Here is a 19,503-nt window from a genome sequence, read left to right on the forward strand (position 1 = left end):
AAAAAAAAAAAGAAGCAGTCACCTGGGGGCGCCTGGGTGGCTCAAAGGACTCTCGATTTCGGCTCAGGTCATGACCTCACCGTTTCATGAATTCAAGCCCCGCCTCGGGCTCTGTGCTGACTGCGCGTGGAACCTGCTTGGGATTCCCTCTCTCTGCCCCTCCCCTGCTCTCTTTCTCACTCTCTAAATAAATAAATAAAAGTAGAAGGATTGGGGTACAGTTGGGGTCTTGTGTTTCACCAGAAAAGTCACAGTGACGTTAAGCAGGAAAGTAATGCGAGACCCTGCTGGGGGTGGGGGGTGGGGGGGTAGGGGGTGGGGCAGGCTTAAGCGGATGCTGGGAAACCAGTCTGAGGCTAGAGTTGGAGGTGGGTAGTGACACTGGCTGGACCCTAGGGGTCAGCAGCGAGAGTGAAGGTAAGGGATCCTGAGCCAAAGCCATTCCTTCCCGCCTTCTTTCTTCTCCCGGCGTCCAGTGGGACTTTTCCCCAAAGACGTTTCCGAAGGGACCACCTAAGGCAGGGGTCAGCTCCCAGAGCACATGCGCCTTCCACTGGTGTTTATAAATCAAGCTTGATTAAAGTGTATCCGCACCTAATATTTAGGTATCGTGGATGGCTCTCATGCAGCGGCCCGGTAGTTGCCACAGAGATTGTCTGGCCCATTACAGAAAGCATTGGCCCATTCCTGACCCGAGCGGCATGAACGTGGGACCCACTTTCAAGATGCAAATCTGTTGGCTCAGACTCTTCCCAGCCTTTACATGTGTGTAATTCCTCTCAGAAATGCTAAAAGCACGCGTATTTCTAAAAATTAACATTTGTCCATAAGCTCTGACTGGCATGTAAGAGCCTCATGTCACACTTTAGCGTGGAAAGTCTGGGCTGGGGCTTGGGCTTTGAAGGCAGTGGGGAATATTATCTCCGTTTATAGTGCGATGCTGACGTCTCTCGGTGCGCTGTTTTACGGTTTATCCTTTTTTCTGAAATACGCTTTTTTCTCCCCTCTGTAGAAGAAGATCTTTAGGCGGCTGTCTCTAAAAGCAGCTTTTCGTCTTTGCAAAGCCCGTGGGCTTCTTGCTGAGCAATTTCTGCAGGAGTTTGCCGACGCGCAAGTGCAGACCAACCTACTAAGCGCGATGCTGACAACACCGGTGTCCGAGACGCCAAAGGTGGCTTCCGGGTCCCCCCTTTCACCGTCCCCAACTCCACGGCCCTCGTGGTCTAATGCCTCGTTGCAAACCCCACGCAGCCTTTTCAGACCCACCTGATTTGCAGATTTGAGCTGATTTTCACTTGGAGAACCGGCCATATGTCTGGCAGACGTCAGCGACCATTGGCAGGATCATGGGGTTGATGCTAAACAGATGGTTTCTCTCGTCCCGTGCGCTGGTTTTCCCACCAGACGTGCGAGGCAGAAAGAAACCACTTTGAGGAGGCCTTGGTTTCTGCACTGGCGTCGGGGCATAGATGGTACCCACTGTCCCGTCTTTGTTTTCTCCTCACCATTGCTGTGCGGGGGCCCCGGGCAGCTACATGGCTCAGAGCCGTGGGAAGTTTCAAAGCCCCAGCTTCTGCAAAGGTCTTAGAGAATCCTGTTATCTTTGGAACACAGATATTAGGGATAAGACTTTTATATTCCAAAAATAAATTGTCGTGAACACTTCTTAGCAGGAATACATTAAAAAAAATTTTTTTTTAATGTTTCTTTTTGAGAGAGAAAGCGCGCGCGCGAGAGAGCAAGATCAGGGGAGGAGCAGAGAGAGAGGGAGACACAGAATCCGAAGCAGGCTCCAGGCTCCGAGCCGTCGGCACAGAGCCCGACGCGGGGCTCCAACCCACGAACCGCGAGATCATGACCTGAGCCGAAGTCAGACGCTCCACCGACTGAGCCCCCCGGGCGCCCCCTGCAGGATATATGTTTAAACTGCTTCATCTCACGTCTCCTGCTCGAAGTCTGTTGTGTGGTTATGGTTGTGGCTGTCTGGGCAACGAGGTGTAAATAGGGGTTGCCTGATCTGTCTGTTTAGGAAGAGCTGGTGAAACAGCCGTATACGGTTGCTTACTGCAGGACTTCTCAGAGCCTTCACTGTGATCATTCGCGGCAGCCCTTCAGGGAGGGCTTTTAGTGTAGGCAGCGTTTTCCCATCGGTCTTTATCCGTAGAGCATCTCCCAAGCTAGGGTTCCATGGAACATGCTTTGGGAAACACTGGTGTCGCCCCAGCGCGAGCTCTACATCCAAAAGCCTGGGCTCCTGTGCCAGCCCTGCCACTTACCGGCTGTGTGACTCCATACGTGGGTCCTGTCCCCTCAGCCTCCTCTTCTCAAATGGCAAATGGAGCTGGAAACGTAGCCCCTGCCTCCTGGGGTCGTTTGCTTGGAATGAACGTGCCAATGAATTTGGCGGCTGCCCTTGGCCTTCTAAACCGTGTTCTCCTACGACGAAGCGTCCGTTCGATCCGCAGGGTCCCGGGGCTCGTGTTCACTCCGACGCCTCGCCAGGGTCTCCTGTTGCCTTCCCTGTGTTTCTTGGGCGCCTCGGCTGACGGGCAGGGCCGAGAAAGCCTCCGTCTGTGTCAAGGGCTGTTCGTGGCGGCCGCCGGGGGAGGGGATGGGCCAGCCTGAAGCCTGGAAGGCGCTTAGGGATTGTAATTATCTCCTGCCGTCCAGGGGCGCAGAGGTGACTCCGGGTCTCTGTTAATAACCAGTGACCTGCATTTGGATTCCCCTTCAGTTTTTCTACCGCAGGATCAATGTCTCTCATTCATTCATTTATTCACTCAGTCCATCATTCATTTATCCCACACACCGGGTGCCGTGCTGGGTGCCTGAGGAGGAGTGGGAGCCTGCTCTTGGGGTCCTCGTGGCCTTTACTGGTGAGGCCACGGTTATCCGCACGGGGGCTGTAAGGGACCACAGGTTCTGATGGACAGGCTCGCAGAGCAGCAGGAAAATCCCACGGAGGTCCTGGGAATAGAGCCATCGGCCCTTAGAAGTTCTTCTCCCCTTTAAGTAAATTCACCCCTCTTCTTGCATCCCTGCCCTCTCCCTCCCCACCCCAGCGACCTGTCCCCGCCTCCACTCCCGGCCACGGTTACGTGGAGTGGACCACATAGGTGTTCGGCTCTGGGCCCTGGTTCTGTCCGTATTGATCAGTGCTCCCCAGATATCCTGCTCTAAGGTCGTCACTCAAGAATTTTCCAGGAATGGGGACAGTCAAACCACAGTCCTTGTACATCTGGGAGACTTAAAATCCATTTTGAAAATCTGGGTTTGGAGGTTCAGACGCGTCCTGGTGGTGGTTCAATTAAAACACCGAGAACTTCCTGCGTAGACAGCTGTCAGGGCACATCTTTCGTGGCCTGGCCACAAGCCGTAGGTCTTTCTTTCGATGCTGAGTGCCACGGTTTTGCTCCACGCTGCTTTGATGCTTAGGTCTGCTCCAGCCCTGGCTTTCGCCCCTCATCCCCGACAGTGCCGTCTTCCCCCCGCTCCATGTGATCTAGCGAGGGGGTTAGGATGAGGGCTCTTGGAGCGGACATCCTGACTTGTAAGCATCCTGTCACCTTAGCTGTGTGACCTGGGAAAGTTATCTCACACCTTTGTGCCTCCGGCTTCCTCCTTGTCACACGGGGGATGAAAAGACTGACCTGCCTGCTGAGGTCTTTTTTTTTTTTTTTTTTTAAGTTTATTTATTTATTTGGAGAGAGAGAAACAGAGAATGAGAGAGCACATGAGCAGGGGAGGGCAGAGGGAGAGGGAGAGAGAGAATCCTGAGCAGACTCCCCACTGTCAGCACAGAGTCCAGCATGGGACTCAAACTCACAAACTGTGAGATCACGACCTGAGCTGAAATCAAGACTCAGACACTCAACCGGCTGAGCCACCCAAGCGCCTCCACCTTCTAGGGTCTTGATGGGAACGAAAGGAACTGATTCGTGTTCGGTGCTCAGGACGGGGCTTGTCGCACAACACAGCAAGTGCTCCGTAGATGTGCTGTTGCTGGAACAGACCTGGGTGTTCCTGATCCTTCCCTGTGCACCAATGCCCCAGGTGGAGGGCTCTCCCGGCTCTGATGAGGGCTCTCACTCAGCAACATCTCTGGATCCCTCCCTCCTTTCTGTGCCGGCCTGCGACCCTCATGCCGCCTGTCCCCTCTCAGAGAGCCTCCCTGCCTGCAGCCTGGCTCCCTGCAGCCGTCATCCACACGGCACTCGGTGAGGCCCCTTCACAGCGCTGGTCCTCTGTGTCTTCCCTGCCCTCCCCATTCCAGAAACCCCGAGCTCCAGGATGAAGGCTCTCAGATTCGAGTGCCCAGACCCACGCTGGCAAATTGGTAACACCAAAGACGACACAGTTTTATTCATTTATGTATATTTTTAAATGTTTATTTTTGAGAGAGAGCAAGCAGGGGAGGGGCAGAGGGGGGGGGACAGAGGACCTGAAGCGGGTTCCACACTGTCAGCCCAGAGCCTGACACAGGGCTGGAACCCACCAACCGTGACATTATGACCTGAGCCGAAGTCGGACGCTCAACCGACTGGGCCACCCAGGCGCCCCCGTGTTCTTATTCACTTATCAATATACTTTTAATTAAAAGAGCCCTCTCTTACCATGAGGTTATTTTCTGCCTATTATTTATGGTCGGTGGTGGTGATAACACATGACGGTCTCGTGCAGGTGTATTTGCGTGTGTGTGCGTGTGTGTGTTGGTCATTAATCGGCAGTGTAGGAAGTTGGCATCTCTGAGCACGTCCGTCTCCCACGTGGAAGTTTTACGGGGCTTCTGGACCTCCCAGATGAGGACGCCAGACCTTGCTTTTCTGCCTCATCTCCCGTCGCCCAAATACCACGTCCTGTCGTGCTTTGATGGATTCGCACCCTTTACTCAGCTCCTCAACCTCCAAGGCCGCAATCAAGTATCACCCGCCCCCCAGCCCCCTTCTCAGAGCCCGCCTCCCTCCATGCAGAGCAGCTCTGGCCCCGGGCGGGCCTCAGCTGACGCCTGCTGCCTGAGTTTGGGAATGAATGAATGCATGAAGCAAGCGGAAAGCGGTCTTCCGATTTTGGCTGATAGAGAGGGCGTCTGTCTGTCTTCCCTCCGGGGTGTGTTTTGGGGAGAGGCCAAGTGCTAGAAGAGGGAGACAGGTCAGTCGATGGAAGATGGGGAAGCGGAAATGCCCGGCGTCACTAAGGAGTGGACTCTGGAGTCCGATGGACGGGGTCGGATCCAGGCACCAGAGTCACCGTCCGAGCCGGTGTTCATTTGAGTACCTCCCGCGTAAAGATGCCAGGGGCCCACGGTGAACGAGACAGCCACAGCTCCTGTTCTCACAGACAGGACTTCGTTTGTCCAGGTGAGAAAGACAGATGGCAAGTGTAAACAGTACGTCCCGGGAGGATGTCCGAGAGCTATCGGAGCGAGGGTGGAGGGGATGTCATGAAGAAGGGGCTGGCCCTGGGCCAGGCATGAAAAGGAGCCCGTAAGCTCAGTGAGCTCAGTCATGGTGGCCTTCCCGGCCTTGTCCTAGAGCGGTACCTCAACGTAGGTCTGTGGGATCCATCGGTGGGGGAGGGAGGCAGGGTTGGGGACCAGGAGAGGGCTGGAGTATTGGGGGGGGCGGAGCTGTCTCGTGTCAGCAGGCCGGGCCACCTGCCCCATCCATCATTTGGGAACCCGGGACGCCTCCCGCCTGCCCTGTGGATGCCAGTTTCACTTCCTCACGCAGATGTGGGGAAACATGTTTCATTAATTAACTGCTAATGCTTCACAGGTGGCAGAGGTGGCCCGGGAACAGCCCCGCTGTGTCATTCGGAGGCTGGAGGGATGTGCTAATGTGTCTGCACCCCCGGGAATGCCCCCGGTGGGGGAAGGGGGCTCCCCAGCAGCCCGAGAGAGACACTGGGTGAACTCACGGGCTGGAGGTAGAGGGAGGAGGGCAGGGGCGCCAACCGCCCTCCCCCCTCCCCCCCCCCCGGGACACACACATGCGGGAACACAGCCACTCCTGCATACACACGTGTCCCCGTGCACACCCACCCTTGGTGTGCCCAGGAGGACACACACCCGCCTCTTGCTCACACAGACCCCCAGGCACGTAGTCGGGGAGAGTCGTGCCCTCTCTGTCCTCGAGGTGCTCGTGATCCCTTCGCTGGAGGGTACAGCGTCTGTTCTGACGCTTCTGTCCTTGCGCCTGGTCCTGGGCTGAGCCCCGCAGTGGGGGGAGGCGGAGGAGGGAGGGGGTGCTGGGGGTGCAGCCCTCAGCCTTCTGGAGCCTGCTGCCCTGGGCTTTTGCTCCCCGATGACAGCAGGTCTCCGAGGCGTTGCTCAGACGAACGTGTCTGTCCTGGTCGAGCGAGGCGGATATTTGCTAAATGGACAAATCAGATCTTTTTTTTATTAATATGAAATTTATTGTCAAATTGGCTTCCATACAACTCCCAGTGCTCATCGCAACAGGTGCCCTCCTCGATGCCCAGCACCCACCCTCCCCTCCCCCCCACCCCCCATCAGCCCTCAGTTTATTCTGTTTTTAATGAGATGAAGATCCCTCAATGGCTCCCTGCTGAATTTCGAGTCAAGTTCGAGCCCTTGGGGGCCCCTGCCCTTTCTGTGCTCCAGGCTGTGCGTGAGGACCCTGTGTGTCAGAGGGGCGTTGGGAACCCCGGTACCTGCTCCAGCCGCTAGGGGCAGAGGTGGGGGGGGGCAGGGAGTCCAGGGACTCACACGATGATGGTCGGGAGGACGGAGAGGGTGGGGAGGAAGGCGATGGCGAGGAGGGAGACTCTGCCCCTCGGCCCACCTTCCATGGGTTCAAGCAAGCCACGTGGCCGAGCCCCGGGCAGGGATTTGGGAAGTCCCGTGCCCTCGGTTCCCCAGCGAGGCCAGGGCAGGCGTGAGGGTGCAGGGAGGGGTGGTGCCAGCACGCCCTGCCCCGTCAGTGAGTGACAGAGCCAGGGTGTGAACCCCAGATGCCTGGTTGTAGCACCTGCTTTCTTAACAACTGCACCCTGCTGCCCCCCATAGCATGCTGCGTGCCGTGAATGCCGCCGCGCAGGGATGACAACTGTGAATAGGGGGCGGAGATGAGTGGGTGGCCACCAGGAGCAGCTCTGGGGAGCTACACAGACGTGGCGACCAGTCTGCACTTTGTGCTACAGGAGAAGCGGAAGGGCAGGGAGCGTGCGGAACGCGATGTGATCAGTCACATTTGTAAGGGCGGGGATCGCGGGGAGACCGGCTGCAAGGCCTTGTGGGGCATGCGGGGGAGCCGCCGGCGGCCGGTGGCCTGGACCAGGGTCACAGGTTCTACTTTGTGCTGCTCTGTTTTTGCTTTGGCTGCTAGGAAACTCGGAGCCGTGTGTGTGCCCTCCGCTGGATTTCCGCACTCATCGTGTGGGGCATGTGTGTTTCCGTGACACCACCTTTCGTGGAGTGGTGACAATGGTCCATTGTCCCTCTGCACATCTCTGGGGATCTTCATTTTCACACCAGCCCGAGGCCTGGGGAGACCTGGCCAGTCGTCTTCCGCAGGACAGCGGCTCTCCTTGTGCCGTGTGGCTCTGACCCACACGCTTGAATCTGGCGCCCGTAGGCAGGAGAGGATGGTAAGACACAGAAAGCTGCTTCTGGGAGGAGAAGGACCCATCTGCATCCCGCGGCTGGAGCGATGGTGGGGGGGGGGGATCCGCGACAGGTGCCCTGGGGCTTCCTTGGCTCCCCCGCCCCCCACCGGGCCCCCGCTGGGTGCCGGGTACTGGGGACAAGCTCAAGCAAGCTCGTCTCTCAACAAGACACCCCTAAGCTTGTTCTTCCACACGCGGGTTGCTTTGTAGACCACCGGGGACACAGTCTCCGGTATGTAGTTAGCGCTCAATTAATAACAGCCAGAGAGCGGCCGCGCAACCTGGGTGGCTGGGACAGTCCTGCTTTTGCCTTCTGCTGGTGTCTTACCCATTTGTGTCCTGCTCCGGGAGATAAATTCACACAGTCACCGTAGAGGCAGCTTCCAGATACGAGAGGGGTCCGGGCTCAGGCCCCGCAGGGTCATGCCCGACCTCCGGCGTTTTCTCGCTCTGTGGGTCCACAAGATGACTCACTGCTCTGAGCCTCAGTGTGCTCATCTGTAAAATGGATATGATAGGAGTCCTGTATCTCATAGATTTACTGTGAGGGTAAAGTTAGTTGGTACCTGGCCAGGAACAAGCAGTGACTTTTACTCCAGGATAATTCTTTTGTTCCTCATATAATAGAAATTACTGTGAAAATTTCTACCAGAACTGGCATGGTCTTAGACACCAGAGTGTCTATATGGTCTTAAAACGTAGTTAATGTCATTCTACATGGATTGTAACATACTCTCAATCAACTGTGTGTTATATATGTTTACCTAAGTTTCCAGCCTCTGGGGCCACCCTGCATTTTCCTTTGAATGCTGGATGTCAGGGACGATCATTATCTTTATTTTACACGTGTGGAAACTGAGGCTCGGAGGGGCTGGGTGCCGTGAGCCCTGGCTGGCTGCTCCTAGCCCAGGCGGCTCGTCTTTGGGGCGTCCATCACCTGGGGCGCCAGGCCAGGTCTGGCCCCTCTGGTGGCCTCCCACTGAGGACCCTCCCGATACCCCCTCACTCCAGCCCTGCTCATCCAGCATATTTGGGCCCCTCTGGGGCTTCTTATCTCTTTATAAACTCGGGCTCCCAGCCCCTGCTTGTGCATCGCAGTGAGGTGAATTAACCCACTGGCTGTGGGACTAAATGTGTTCTGGGTGGCACGTGTGTGTGCGTGTGTGTGTGCACGTGGGGTGTCCTGGCCAGGGTCCGGGCACCGGTGCCGGCAGCCATGCTGGGTGGGGAGCACTGGCTGGTCTGTGAACCCCCACCCGAGTGACACTGAGAGGTTAAAACTCAGCACACCCAGGGCCTCGTCACTGCCCTGTCCCAGGAGGGGTTTGGGGCATCTTGAGGTTTTCCCCCATCCCCCCGGGCGCCGGCCTGAGCTCTGGTCTGAGCTGTGCCCGTGGGACAGGGGTCCGGGCGGGCAGTGGAGACAGCAGACAGCAGCTGTCTGGCTCACGTGACTCTGCACTTTGACCGTCTTGTCCGCTGTACTGTTTTCTCACCGATCTTTTTCCTTAAACAATGAACACATCGTGAACTACAGAGCGGCCTGTGGAGAAGCATGTGTCTTTCTCTTCCCGGGCCCCGCAGTAGCAAGTGTCCCCCGTTGCTCGAGGACCCCACGGACGTTTACTCTGCACGTGCCAGCATGCTAGGGGCACGGGCCAGCCCCGGGCTTTGGAGAATCACCGGTGGCCCCGTGGGTGAGGGGAGCCACGCGGGATTGGTGATCACCCGGCCCCTCCTTGGTGTGCTCCCCTTGCAGATGAGATGGACCCAGCCCCCCCAGCGCGCTCCGAGTATCTGGTCTCAGGGACCCGAACCCCCCCCGTGAGGAGGAACAGCAAACTGGCCACGCTGGGCAGGATCTTCAAGCCCTGGAAATGGAGGAAGAAGAAAAACGAAAAACTGAAGCAGACCACATCCGGTGAGCATGGGGGACAGGGAGCCGGTGCCACTGTCCCTGAGCTTCTCGATGCGGATGTTGTCTCCCCCTCCCCCACGGTGGGCGGGCTCCCACAGCAGGGGCTGCTCCGCCTTTGGGTCCCTTCCTTCCTCTGGCACAGGCCCCACCCACCCGGCTGGGGGGGCGGGGCCAGCACCGGGCACACCTGCAGCCCACTGCCCGCCCACAGCCACGGGGCACACGGGTGGATGGGACCTTGTTCATGCGCACCTGGGGGTCCCTGCGGGGCAGGGAGGCCAGCTGGTGACGGCAGTCCTTGCCGACCACACTGCAGTAGCACGCGCCCAGCCCCCACACCCGGACCCGCACTTCGGGGGGCCTGCCGTCCCTAGGAGCCCCCCAGGTGATTCAGAGGGCCAGGGCCCTCATCTCGGCCCCAATTCCCGCAGGCTCCTCCTCTTGCTGGAAGCCAGGGCCGCCGGCTCCAGGGCTCCTAAGCTCTTCCCGAGGAGGGTGCCCACAGGCAGTGCCCCCCCAGCGCCCTCCCGCCACCGGGTCCAGAAGCCCCCTTCCGTCACTCACCTGCGGCCCCATCCTCACACCCTGCCGGTCCCAGCGCGGTGGGAAGTTGGGTCGTGGCGGTTGGACCGTTGCCCCTGCCCCCTCGAAATCCACGCCAGGAGCTGTGGCCACGAGACAACCACGCGGACACATGTGGTGACAGCCATACAGCAGGCCGTGATAGCGAGCAGTGACCAGCCAGACACTCAGAGCACCCCGGTCACCCACGTTACCGTGACCCCGCCCATCTCAGGGAGGGCAAGCGGTCCCGCGGCCAAGGTCGGTTCTCGAGTGAGAGGCTGTCCTTGGTGAAGGGGAGGGGGGCCGGTGCCGTGAGAAGCAAACCCCATGGGCCTCGCGCTGAGCTGTGCACCTGTTAGCTACGGCTGGAAACAATTAGTGAGGGAGACGCGCATGTGGAATTAGTCTAGGCCTTGGGGACCAGCCTGGTAAGTGCCTGTCTCGGGCTGCTGTCTCTGACGGTCCCCAGGGCCCCTGTCTCCTTCCCAGCCCTGAAGCCGTGCGGCGTGCAGAGACAGGGCTACCCCAACAGGTCTTTCCCTCACACCTGTTACACGTTTTACAAATTATTTTTAACCCCCTGAGAAGCTGATTGACCCGTTCTCCTTGTCCACAAGGGCAGCACATCAGTGTTACTGCAGGAATCTCAAACACCTCCTGTGTGCCAGGGACAGAGTAGACGGGGGACCCAGGCCCTGTGCACTTAGGGCTCTCTGCCCAGCGGGGAGTGGGGCGACAGACCAGTGAGCATGCGTGCAAGCATGAGAGATGTCACGGCTCCTGTGGGGCCCCAGGGGAGCTGAGCAGGTGCTGGGGAGGAGTGCGGAGGGGTGGGGTGGGTGGGCAGATCTGAGAAGGCTCGGGTGAGGAGGCACCGTTGAACTGAGATGTGATTGGCCCCTTGAGAAAAGCAGGGCAAAGCATTGCAGCAGAGGGAACACTTCACGCAAAGGCATGGAGTTGGGGAAGGCACCAGGGCCCAGAGCAGGGTGGCCTCCGTGACCTGGGGAGCCCCTGATGCTCTCTGGGCCGTGGGATTGGAGGGTTGAGCCGTGCAGGCCCCCTCGGCACTGTGCTGCCACTGAGTGGCCTGGAGGTTCGTCAGGATGCTGTGGGGTCCCTGTAGATGCATGGAAGGTCTCCAGGTTAATACCTACCTGCAGGATCCCCACCTGGAGGCCCTTTATCAGGCATCTGGCCATCTCAGGAGCAGGACTGCATTTCGTTACTTATTCCAGACCATTCTTCCCCGCAAAGTGTGGGATGGTAGTTATTTCAGCTTTTCAAAAACGCCATTTCACAAGCACTATTGGTTAACGTGAGAGGAAGTCAATCTGAAGGTGATTTCAAGACACTAACGAAGCCGGCAGTGGTCTGGGCGGGGCGGGAGGGGCAGCGTCATGGGGACGGCTCCCAGAGGCTGCGGTTGGGGAAGTGGCCCCGAGCCGGCACCTGCTGTGGGGGGCTGGCTCGGTGATAGGGGCGGCCCCCTGAGACGGGACAGCAGACCCTCGCGGCTGCCTCTTTGGGGTGTTGGGAGGGCTCAGGAGTCAGAGCAGACAACGTCCTGTGTGTGAGCCGGGCCCCCGTGAGCGTGACCCGAGCTGGCTGGCTGATCACGCGGCTCTTTGGACCTCCACCCCTGTTCTGCGCACCCCTGTCTGTGAGGCCGGACAGCAGCCCCTCTACTCACACCTCCCAAAGTCAGAGTTCAGTGTCTCAGTTTCGTGCCTACTTCTGGCCCCCGGACATTGGATTGGAAATTGGACTAAAAAAGGAAATTATGCTCCCTTTGCCGGAAAACATCTTCCTGCTGGTATGTTTGGCTTTTCCCTGTCCGTCTTCAGCTGTCAGTGTGAGCGCCCTGAGGGAGGCCGGCCCGGACATTCCAGCACAGCCTGGGCTTCCCAGACCCCTACCTCCCAGTCCCTCTGGTTCTGGGTCATTCCACGGCCCCAGGTGTAGATGCTTCTCATCCAGCTTCCCCAGCGCTGCCTCCAGGTGGAGGCCATGCCTGTCTGGCTCCCCCATGCCTTTACAATGTAGGTGCTCAGTTAATGCTTTATTAGTTCTAAGCATTTGAGCAGCTCTGTTATCCCTGCCGGCTGGCTCCCACTCGAGCCCTGGAGGGAGGGGGGCTGAATTGTTTCTGCTTCCCAGGGACACCCCAGCGTGTGCTCAGTAGATATTTTTGGCTAAGTAACTTCCTCGTCCTTACCTGTTTGTCCTCTGCTGCCAGTCTTTAAGCTCCGAGGGGAGAGGCCGGCTCCGGTCTGTGCTCCCCGCTGCAGCCCTCACCGGGCAGAGTGCTGGCACACACGGGTGACCCATAGGCCCTCTGGGATCAGGCTTAGTAACCAGCAATTTGCATCTTTCAAAGAAGGGGGTCCAAGGAATTGCATGGGGTCGTATTTGGAAATTGAGTTCTAACTGTAGGCAGATAGTTTTCTGGACAGATGAAGAAAAGGAGACTGGCAAGCAGAGTGAGCCCCCGGCCTCATGAGTAGGGGTGAGTGGGAGCTGGCACCCTGGCCGGGCCCCGCCCCCGTCCTCCCTCCCTGTCTGGCAACTTCTCTGAAAGCTTTAAAACCCAGGGTTTTCTCGGAGGAACTTCTGGGAAGGCAGTGGTCACAAAAGACCATGTTCTGACCAGAGCTCTAGAGCCACCAGGGTGTCTGGAAACATAACAGGACCCACAGAAAAGCACCCCCGGGTGTTGGGGGTGGAGGGAGGGTGCGGTCCTGGGCCGGTAAGTTGGGGAGCCTTTGACGGAGGGTAGGCATGTGCAGGAGTCAGCGTAAGGAAGCGTTAGCCGAGGTGTTGCTTTGCAGATGAATCACAGAAATCATTGCCTTGAACAGTGCGCTCAATGTGCTCCCCTCCGCCGTGCGTACGTGCAACGCTCATCAGGCTGCGTAGTAAGAAAGCTTGGAAGTCCCCAACGGCGCTCCCCGCCCGGTGGCCCCCAGCCCCGTGGTCTTGCCCGTGACTCACCGGCCTATTTGTATGTTGTGCAGCACTGGAGAAGAAGATGGCCGGCAGGCAAGGTCGGGAGGAGCTCATCAAGAAGGGTCTCCTGGAGATGATGGAGCGGGGTAAGTGGGGCCGCCACGGTGGCAGGTGCTGGGCCAGGGCACCCGGCAAAGGTCAAGGGCAGAACGGTGATCCGGGAAGCCGGGTATCGGGATACAGGGGCTGGACCCGAAGGAGGCCATTCACCATCGGGTCCCTCCGTGAGGTTACGGGGCCACCTCTGCAAGCGGGCCGGAGCTAACGCCTGTGGGGCCACGTCTGGCCGCTTCCTGCCCTAGCTGGGCCTGGGCCAGGCCGCTGCCGGGTCCTGGTTCCCCACGAAGTGGCAGGATTGGCTTTTGGTTTTTTCCTGTTGACGTCATTGTTCCTGATGCGGGCGAGTTGTTTTTACTCGCACGGCCGTCTAGTACCCTTGCTGGTCCTTGTGACGTGTGGACGGCTTTCTGGGTGCTGAGCGTCCTCACCCTCACCCCTTCACAGCACCCTCAGCCCCCCGGGAGCGCTCGGATGCTGCTCACACTGTGCCCTGGAGGCCTCGCCACGGTGACGTCCGCGTGGCCACCTCTGTGTCTTTGAGAAACACCACCTGTTGTGGCTCGCGGGTCATTCGTAACGTTCGTGGCCTCCCCGCCTCGTCCTGCTCTCTGGGTGATGACGAGGCACGGGACTCAGGGCCCGACGCACACCTTTTGTGGGTCCTCCTCCTCTGGGACTCTGGTGTCCCCCCCACCTCACCGCCGCTGGGAGCTCTCTCTCGAGCCTGACCAAGCTCTTGCCTCCTGACTGAAGGGTCCTGGCCTCCCGGAGCCAGTTCCCAGAGGGTGTGAGGGCACGTGGCGCCCCTACCCCCTTCCTGTCCTAGATCTCACTAGCGTGTTTGTCGTTTGGCCCAGGAATCAGGGCCGGGAAGGGACCTCGCGAAGTCAGGGCATCCAGATGTATACCAGGCTCCGCCCCCGTCCTGCCTGTCTGCTCTCAAACCCCTTGTGGTCTTTGTCCTCATGTCTCTTCTTCAGCCTCAAAGAGTGAAGTATTTTTGGTTTTAATTTTATTTATTTATTTTGAGAGAGAGAGAGGGAGAGAGAGAATCCCAGGCAGGCTCTGTGCTGTCAGCTCAGAGCCCGATGCGGGGCTCGGTCCGACAAACCGAGAGATCATGACCTGAGCTGAGATCGAGGGTCGGACGCTGAACCGACCGAGCCACCCAGGTGCGTACAGAGTGAAGTATTTTGAGGACGCCGTCTTCCTGGGAAACCAACACAGCAGATGGCTCACGACTGATGATCTAACTTGCGTGTAAGAGGAGAGCTCGGTACCCAGTCCTTCAGGGTTCGGATGCCGAACGTTCCGACTCTCGGGTTTGGGGGGATGTCATTGCTGATAGGAACCTGGACTGTGTTAGTCTGGATGGGACAAAACAGCTCCAAATCCTGCATTTTGAGCATGTTTCCAGCCAGCCTTCCTTTGGACCTTGGGGAAGGGGGATGGGAAATGAAAACAGACCTGAGGCCTGTGGATCATCTATCATAGAAAATACTATTGCTGGTGCATGAAAAGTAAGTGGACGGATTTGATTGCTGTCAGGAAAACAGAGGGGTGGGTGCAGAACCGAAGGGGAGTCTTCCAGAAGAGCAGTCTGCCTTTCCTCAGCTCTGAACCTTTGTTAAACGGTTTTGTCTGATGACTGATGGGCCATATGGAGCAGGCGGTGTCTGGCTTTGGCCCCCAGAGTGTCATCTGCCACCACCCCCCCCTTTAGATCACACTTTGTCTCGCCGAGTGATTATGAACCGGGAACCAGGTGGGTCTCACACACGGTCTCCTTCCTCAGGGGTTGAAACCGTGCTCATTAAGTGATGCCACAGGAGATGGTCCCACAGATGCAGGATCACCACAGAGGGGGGTAGGGTGAGCACCCGGTGAACAAGACCCCGGGACCCGACCTGGGCAGGGGGCCACGGGGTCATGTCTGCGGGGGATCCCAGGGCCCCGGGAGAGCAGGCTGGTTCTCAGAGCGAGCTGCGCTGTGCGTTAGCTTCGCCAGGCGCGCTCTTGGATTAAATGCCCTGGGGGCGGGACCCACGCGGCTGGACTTCACGGTACCTCCCCAGCTGCCTCTGGCTTTGGTGCCACCGAGGCTGAGAAACAGGGAGAGTGGGGAAGTGGGACGTATCTTCCAGCCCTGGAGGGCCCTCGGTGGAAGGGAGAAGGTGGGTGAGGGGCAAGCAGGTAGGAAGCGTGGAGGGGGCCCTGGGTCTGACAGAGCCTTGTATCTTCCCTGCACCCCCCCCCCCCGGAAGCTACCGGGTGACAAAGGCACTTCCAAGTGGCCGCAGGAGCCCGGGGCAGCACAGGGGCACGGGCTGAGCGGGTCTGCGGTGAGCCTGCCTAGCGTGTCGCTGAGGGGGGCATGCTAGGGAAGCAGGGTGCCTCTGGGAGGCGGCCTGGGGCCAGGGGGAGGAGGGGGACGTGCTCTTGTCATGCTCTTTCCTCCATGTGCTCCAGCTCCTGAGGCTGCAGGGACAGCAGGATCTAGGACGGTGCTTGGCATCAGGCTCCTGGGGCACCTCCTGCCCCACACTGGGGTTTGTGCCAAGCACTTGCTTAGAAAATGCCTTTTCCCACTGGGGGCGGGGTCAAGTCCTGGTCAGGCCGTGTGCGCCCCGGATTTGTTCTGGTATCGGGATGGCCGACTGGGTGCTGGGAATCCGTGGGGGGCTGCCGAGTGTCCCCTTCCGGCTCTGGGCTCGGAGCTGAGCCTCCTCCCCTCCACTGGCCTCCGCATAGCCTCGGTGTGGGGGTGAGCCCCCACTCCGGGGTTCGGAGGAAGGACTCCATGGCCAGCACCTGCTGCCAGCCAGGCTGCTTGTCTGCAGCCGGAGCACCTCCCTGTGGCCAAGCGGTACCCAGGGCTTCATGCCCAGCGGGCGCCTGGGTGGTGGGGTGTGGGTAACAGTGACCAAGGGGCCCAGAGAGGCCGCCACGGGCTCGGGTCACAGACCCTGCAGAGCTGCCCCAGACCTCACCCGTGCCCTTCTTTGGCCGGGACGAAGCCGCACACGTGCACGGTCTCTGTGTGTGTCACCTGGGGGTTTGCCCACCCCTAGAGCAGTCAGCAGCCTGATGATGTGAGCTGGTCCCCGGGAGGGGACTGCAGGGAAGAGCCCCGGGGTCCCCGGGAGAGGAGCCCGTGTCCCTCCTGGGTGTGTGGTTTTATGAGGCAGTCTGACCCCCCACCCCCCTTGTTCCTGCAAGTCTGCTGATGTGCCGGGTGTGCGCGGGGAGGGGGCAGGTGACCCTTCCCTGCTTTGGCCAGGCTCCGCCGACTCCTGGGTGACTGGCGAGGGCCAGCAGCCTCCCCGCCCCTCCGCCGCATCCTAGCCCACGGGACAGGAGCCTGCACATTTCCCCCCAGTGACTTTGCTCCGTCTTCCCGCGTGCGTCCACTCGGCATTTGCTTCGGTAACTGGAGGAATCTCCCGTTCCAGCGCCGGGTGTAAAAAAGATACTTGTGTTCGGTGACCCGAGAGACGCGTGGTTTCCTTCCTCGGGGAGGGGGGGTTGGGCGGCGACGAGTCAGGTGCATCTGGCTGTTACGTGGCGGGAAGGCCGGGCGCGGTGCGTGTGTTTGCGGCACGTTCCTGTCGCCGTGGCCGCTCTGTGTGACACCGGTGGTCCACCGCGTGCCCCTCCACAGCCCCCGGGGGGGAGGACGGACATCCGATGGAGAGCAGGCCGGGAGGGAGGGCTGGCTGAACAGCGAGGCACAGGGGACAAGCCACCCACATCTCCTCGCCACCCCCCCAACGGCGTTTCTAGGCAACGGCCCTGTCAGCAGGGCTATTTTGGGAACTGCCAACCTTTCACTGAACGCGATTATGAACCGGGGCTCTGAGCGCAGCCCAGAAAGGTCCTACAAGTGCGCTGAGCGGGGACGCAGGGGAGGGCCCCTAAGTCCGCGTGTTTGGGGAGGACGAAGCCTTGGCTGAGCTGGCCACGGGCTGCAGGCCTCTGGGCCCCACACGGGCGAGTTCTGGTCACGTGATGGTCGTTGGTGATGACTAGGGGAGGGTCGTGGGTTCAAACAGTGGTCGTCCCTGGCCGCCAGCGGCCTGTCCTTTCGAAGGAGGGGTGTGCCTCTGTAAGCGGCGGGCGGCAGCCTCCCCTCGCGGAGGTGTGCGGTCCGGCCGAGACGGTGCTGTGTCCCCGGCAGGCAGGCCCCTCGGTGCCAGCTGTGCTCTGCGCCCTGCCACCGAGGACCAAGTAAGCTGGCGGCAGAGACCGTCACGACTGCATGTCGAGTCCGCGTAAATCAGCCCTGAGCGGCGTCCGGGAAAGTGTAGTTTTGAGCTTTGTGACATTCAGCTATGCCCACTGGGTCTGTGCCCTTGGCTGGGTCTTTGCCTGCGCCAGGGCGGGTTGGCAGACCATCGCTGCAAGTCTGCAGCAGGTCTGGCCCGGGAGCAGTTTTTGCAAGGCCCTCGGGCTGGGCACGGTTTTTAAACTTAAAGGGTTTTGTGAAAATTTAAAAAGAACGCAGTACCTGCCGTGTGGCCCACAAAATCTAAAATACCAGCCGTCACCTTTTTTGGAAGAGGCTGCTGGCTCCTCGTCTAGGACCTTTGGTCAGCTGACCTGGCTGCATAGACGAGCCCTTCCCAGCCCCAAATCTCCAGACTTCCGGCTGGCCGGCCTCTCTGCCCTTCCCTGGGGGGAGGGCTGTGCAGCCGGTGGGGGAGGGGGGAGGGGGGCTTGGTGGGCATCAGCCGCGACTCCTGTCCCTTTGGGGTCCCACGCCGGGCACCAGGCCCCAGTCCCGGGTGCGGCGAGGATCCTGCCGAGGGAGCCTGTCACCCTCACGTGGGCGCGCGGGCTCAGCCCAGGGGCCGGGCCCTCAGGTTTCCTCGTCAGGCCTCATCAAGGGCAGTAACAATAATTGCAAGCACATGTCGCGTGCCTGCTCTTGGCCAGGTGTGTGGTGTAGCGGAACTGATTTAATTCCCACGTGGAGGCCGTGAAGCAAGTCGTGATGTCTTTACCCCCGTCTCGGAGGCCAGGAAGCGGATGCCCAGAGGTGTCTGCCGTGGGATGGGAGGCATGGGTAGGGTGACCTACTTCTTGTCCACCTTTGGGGGTGAAAGGGACGTTGTTGGAGGACACGAGGGCGGCAGGTAGGGAGTGAGACAGGTGGAGGCGGAAGGGGCCTGACTCTGAGACCGACCCCCGCACCCCCGCCTCCCCGACACGGGGATGAGAAGCAGCTCTCCCGAGCCAGGCTGACCTCCCCGCCGTGCCGTCTCCCCGCGGAGGGACGTGTATGGGTCGCACTGCTGCTCTGTGCCGTGGTGACCTCCCTGAACTGGCCGTGACACCTGAGGGGGCCGTGCAGGTGCCCCGTGCGTGGGTCGGTGCTCCGTGTCTCAGAAGGGGTGATGGTTATCAGCTGGCCGTGTCCCAGCCCGGACCCGCCCTCTGGTGGCCATGCGACTGGGCCGGTTACGCACCTGGGCACAAAGCCCCTCATTTTCAAAGGCCACACCCTCCCAAGTTCCAGCAGCCGAGCCCCCAAGCGAGGGGAGACACTGGATCCTTGTTTCAGCCCTACTAGGAACCTGGGGTCATTTTTTGAAACAATATTTTTAAGTTTATTTATTTATTTATTTTGAGAGCGAGAGGGAGCATGAGTGGGAGAGCGGCAGACAGAGGGAGAGAGAGAATCCCAAGCAAGCTCAGCGCTGTCAGCATGGAGCCCGACGTGGGGCTTGAACCCATGAACTACCAGATCATGACCTGAGCCGAAACCAGGAGTTGGATGCTTAACGGACTGAGCCATTCAGGCACCGTGAGCCTGGGGTTATTTTTTTCTGAGAAGGCCACCTGTCTAGACCGAGGGACTCCCTGCTCTGTGCCCCTAGTCCTGGGCTTGCGGTGCCTCGGAGTGTGAGCCCCCTGCCGGCAAGGACTGACTTGTTCATCCCCGCCTCCCTGGGTGGGCCCAGTCCCAGACTCACAGTGGGGGACTGAGAAGATTTGCGTACCAGGGACCTGATTGTGGAATGGTGGGTGCAAACGTGGATTGGTTACCGGTAGCCGTGACAATGTCCTGTGGCAGATGCCTGCAGCACCTCAGGGCATACGGCAGCCAGGGTCTGTTGTCCCGTCTGGGTTGGCCTCTGCTGCCAGGACAGGAGCAGCTCAGGTTTGCACTGTCTGCCTCTCGCCCCGGCCCGCTGGCCCCGCGTGTCCCAGCGGCGAGGGCAGTGGTGGCTTGACTGCAGGAGCCTGCGAGCACTTTTAAAGGCACAGCTGCATCCAACCTGCGGATGCGCTGTTGGTCGAGTGAGCCGCAGGGCGGAGGCCAG

General features: G+C 59.6%; 1 protein-coding gene across 4 annotated transcripts in view; it reads left to right on the forward strand.

Moving 5' to 3' along the window:
* The window catches only part of PHACTR3 (phosphatase and actin regulator 3), a 217,605-nt gene that overhangs the window by 103,046 nt on the left and 95,056 nt on the right, over window positions 1–19,503 (forward strand). For 2 of the 4 annotated variants that reach the window (XM_040459800.1, XM_040459802.1), the window contains exons 2-3: window positions 9,386–9,547; window positions 13,126–13,203. The exons of 1 other annotated variant lie outside the window; for it this stretch is intronic. In XM_040459800.1, the coding sequence (XP_040315734.1) occupies window positions 9,386–9,547; window positions 13,126–13,203 (240 nt within the window). The remainder of the gene's footprint in view (window positions 1–9,385; window positions 9,548–13,125; window positions 13,204–19,503) is intronic. One more of the 4 variants, XM_040459801.1, reaches the window with a different exon arrangement.

This window comes from Herpailurus yagouaroundi, unplaced genomic scaffold (genome assembly GCF_014898765.1).
Source record: "Herpailurus yagouaroundi ecotype Mexico unplaced genomic scaffold, PumYag 246, whole genome shotgun sequence".
NCBI classification, from domain to species: domain Eukaryota; kingdom Metazoa; phylum Chordata; class Mammalia; order Carnivora; family Felidae; genus Herpailurus; species Herpailurus yagouaroundi.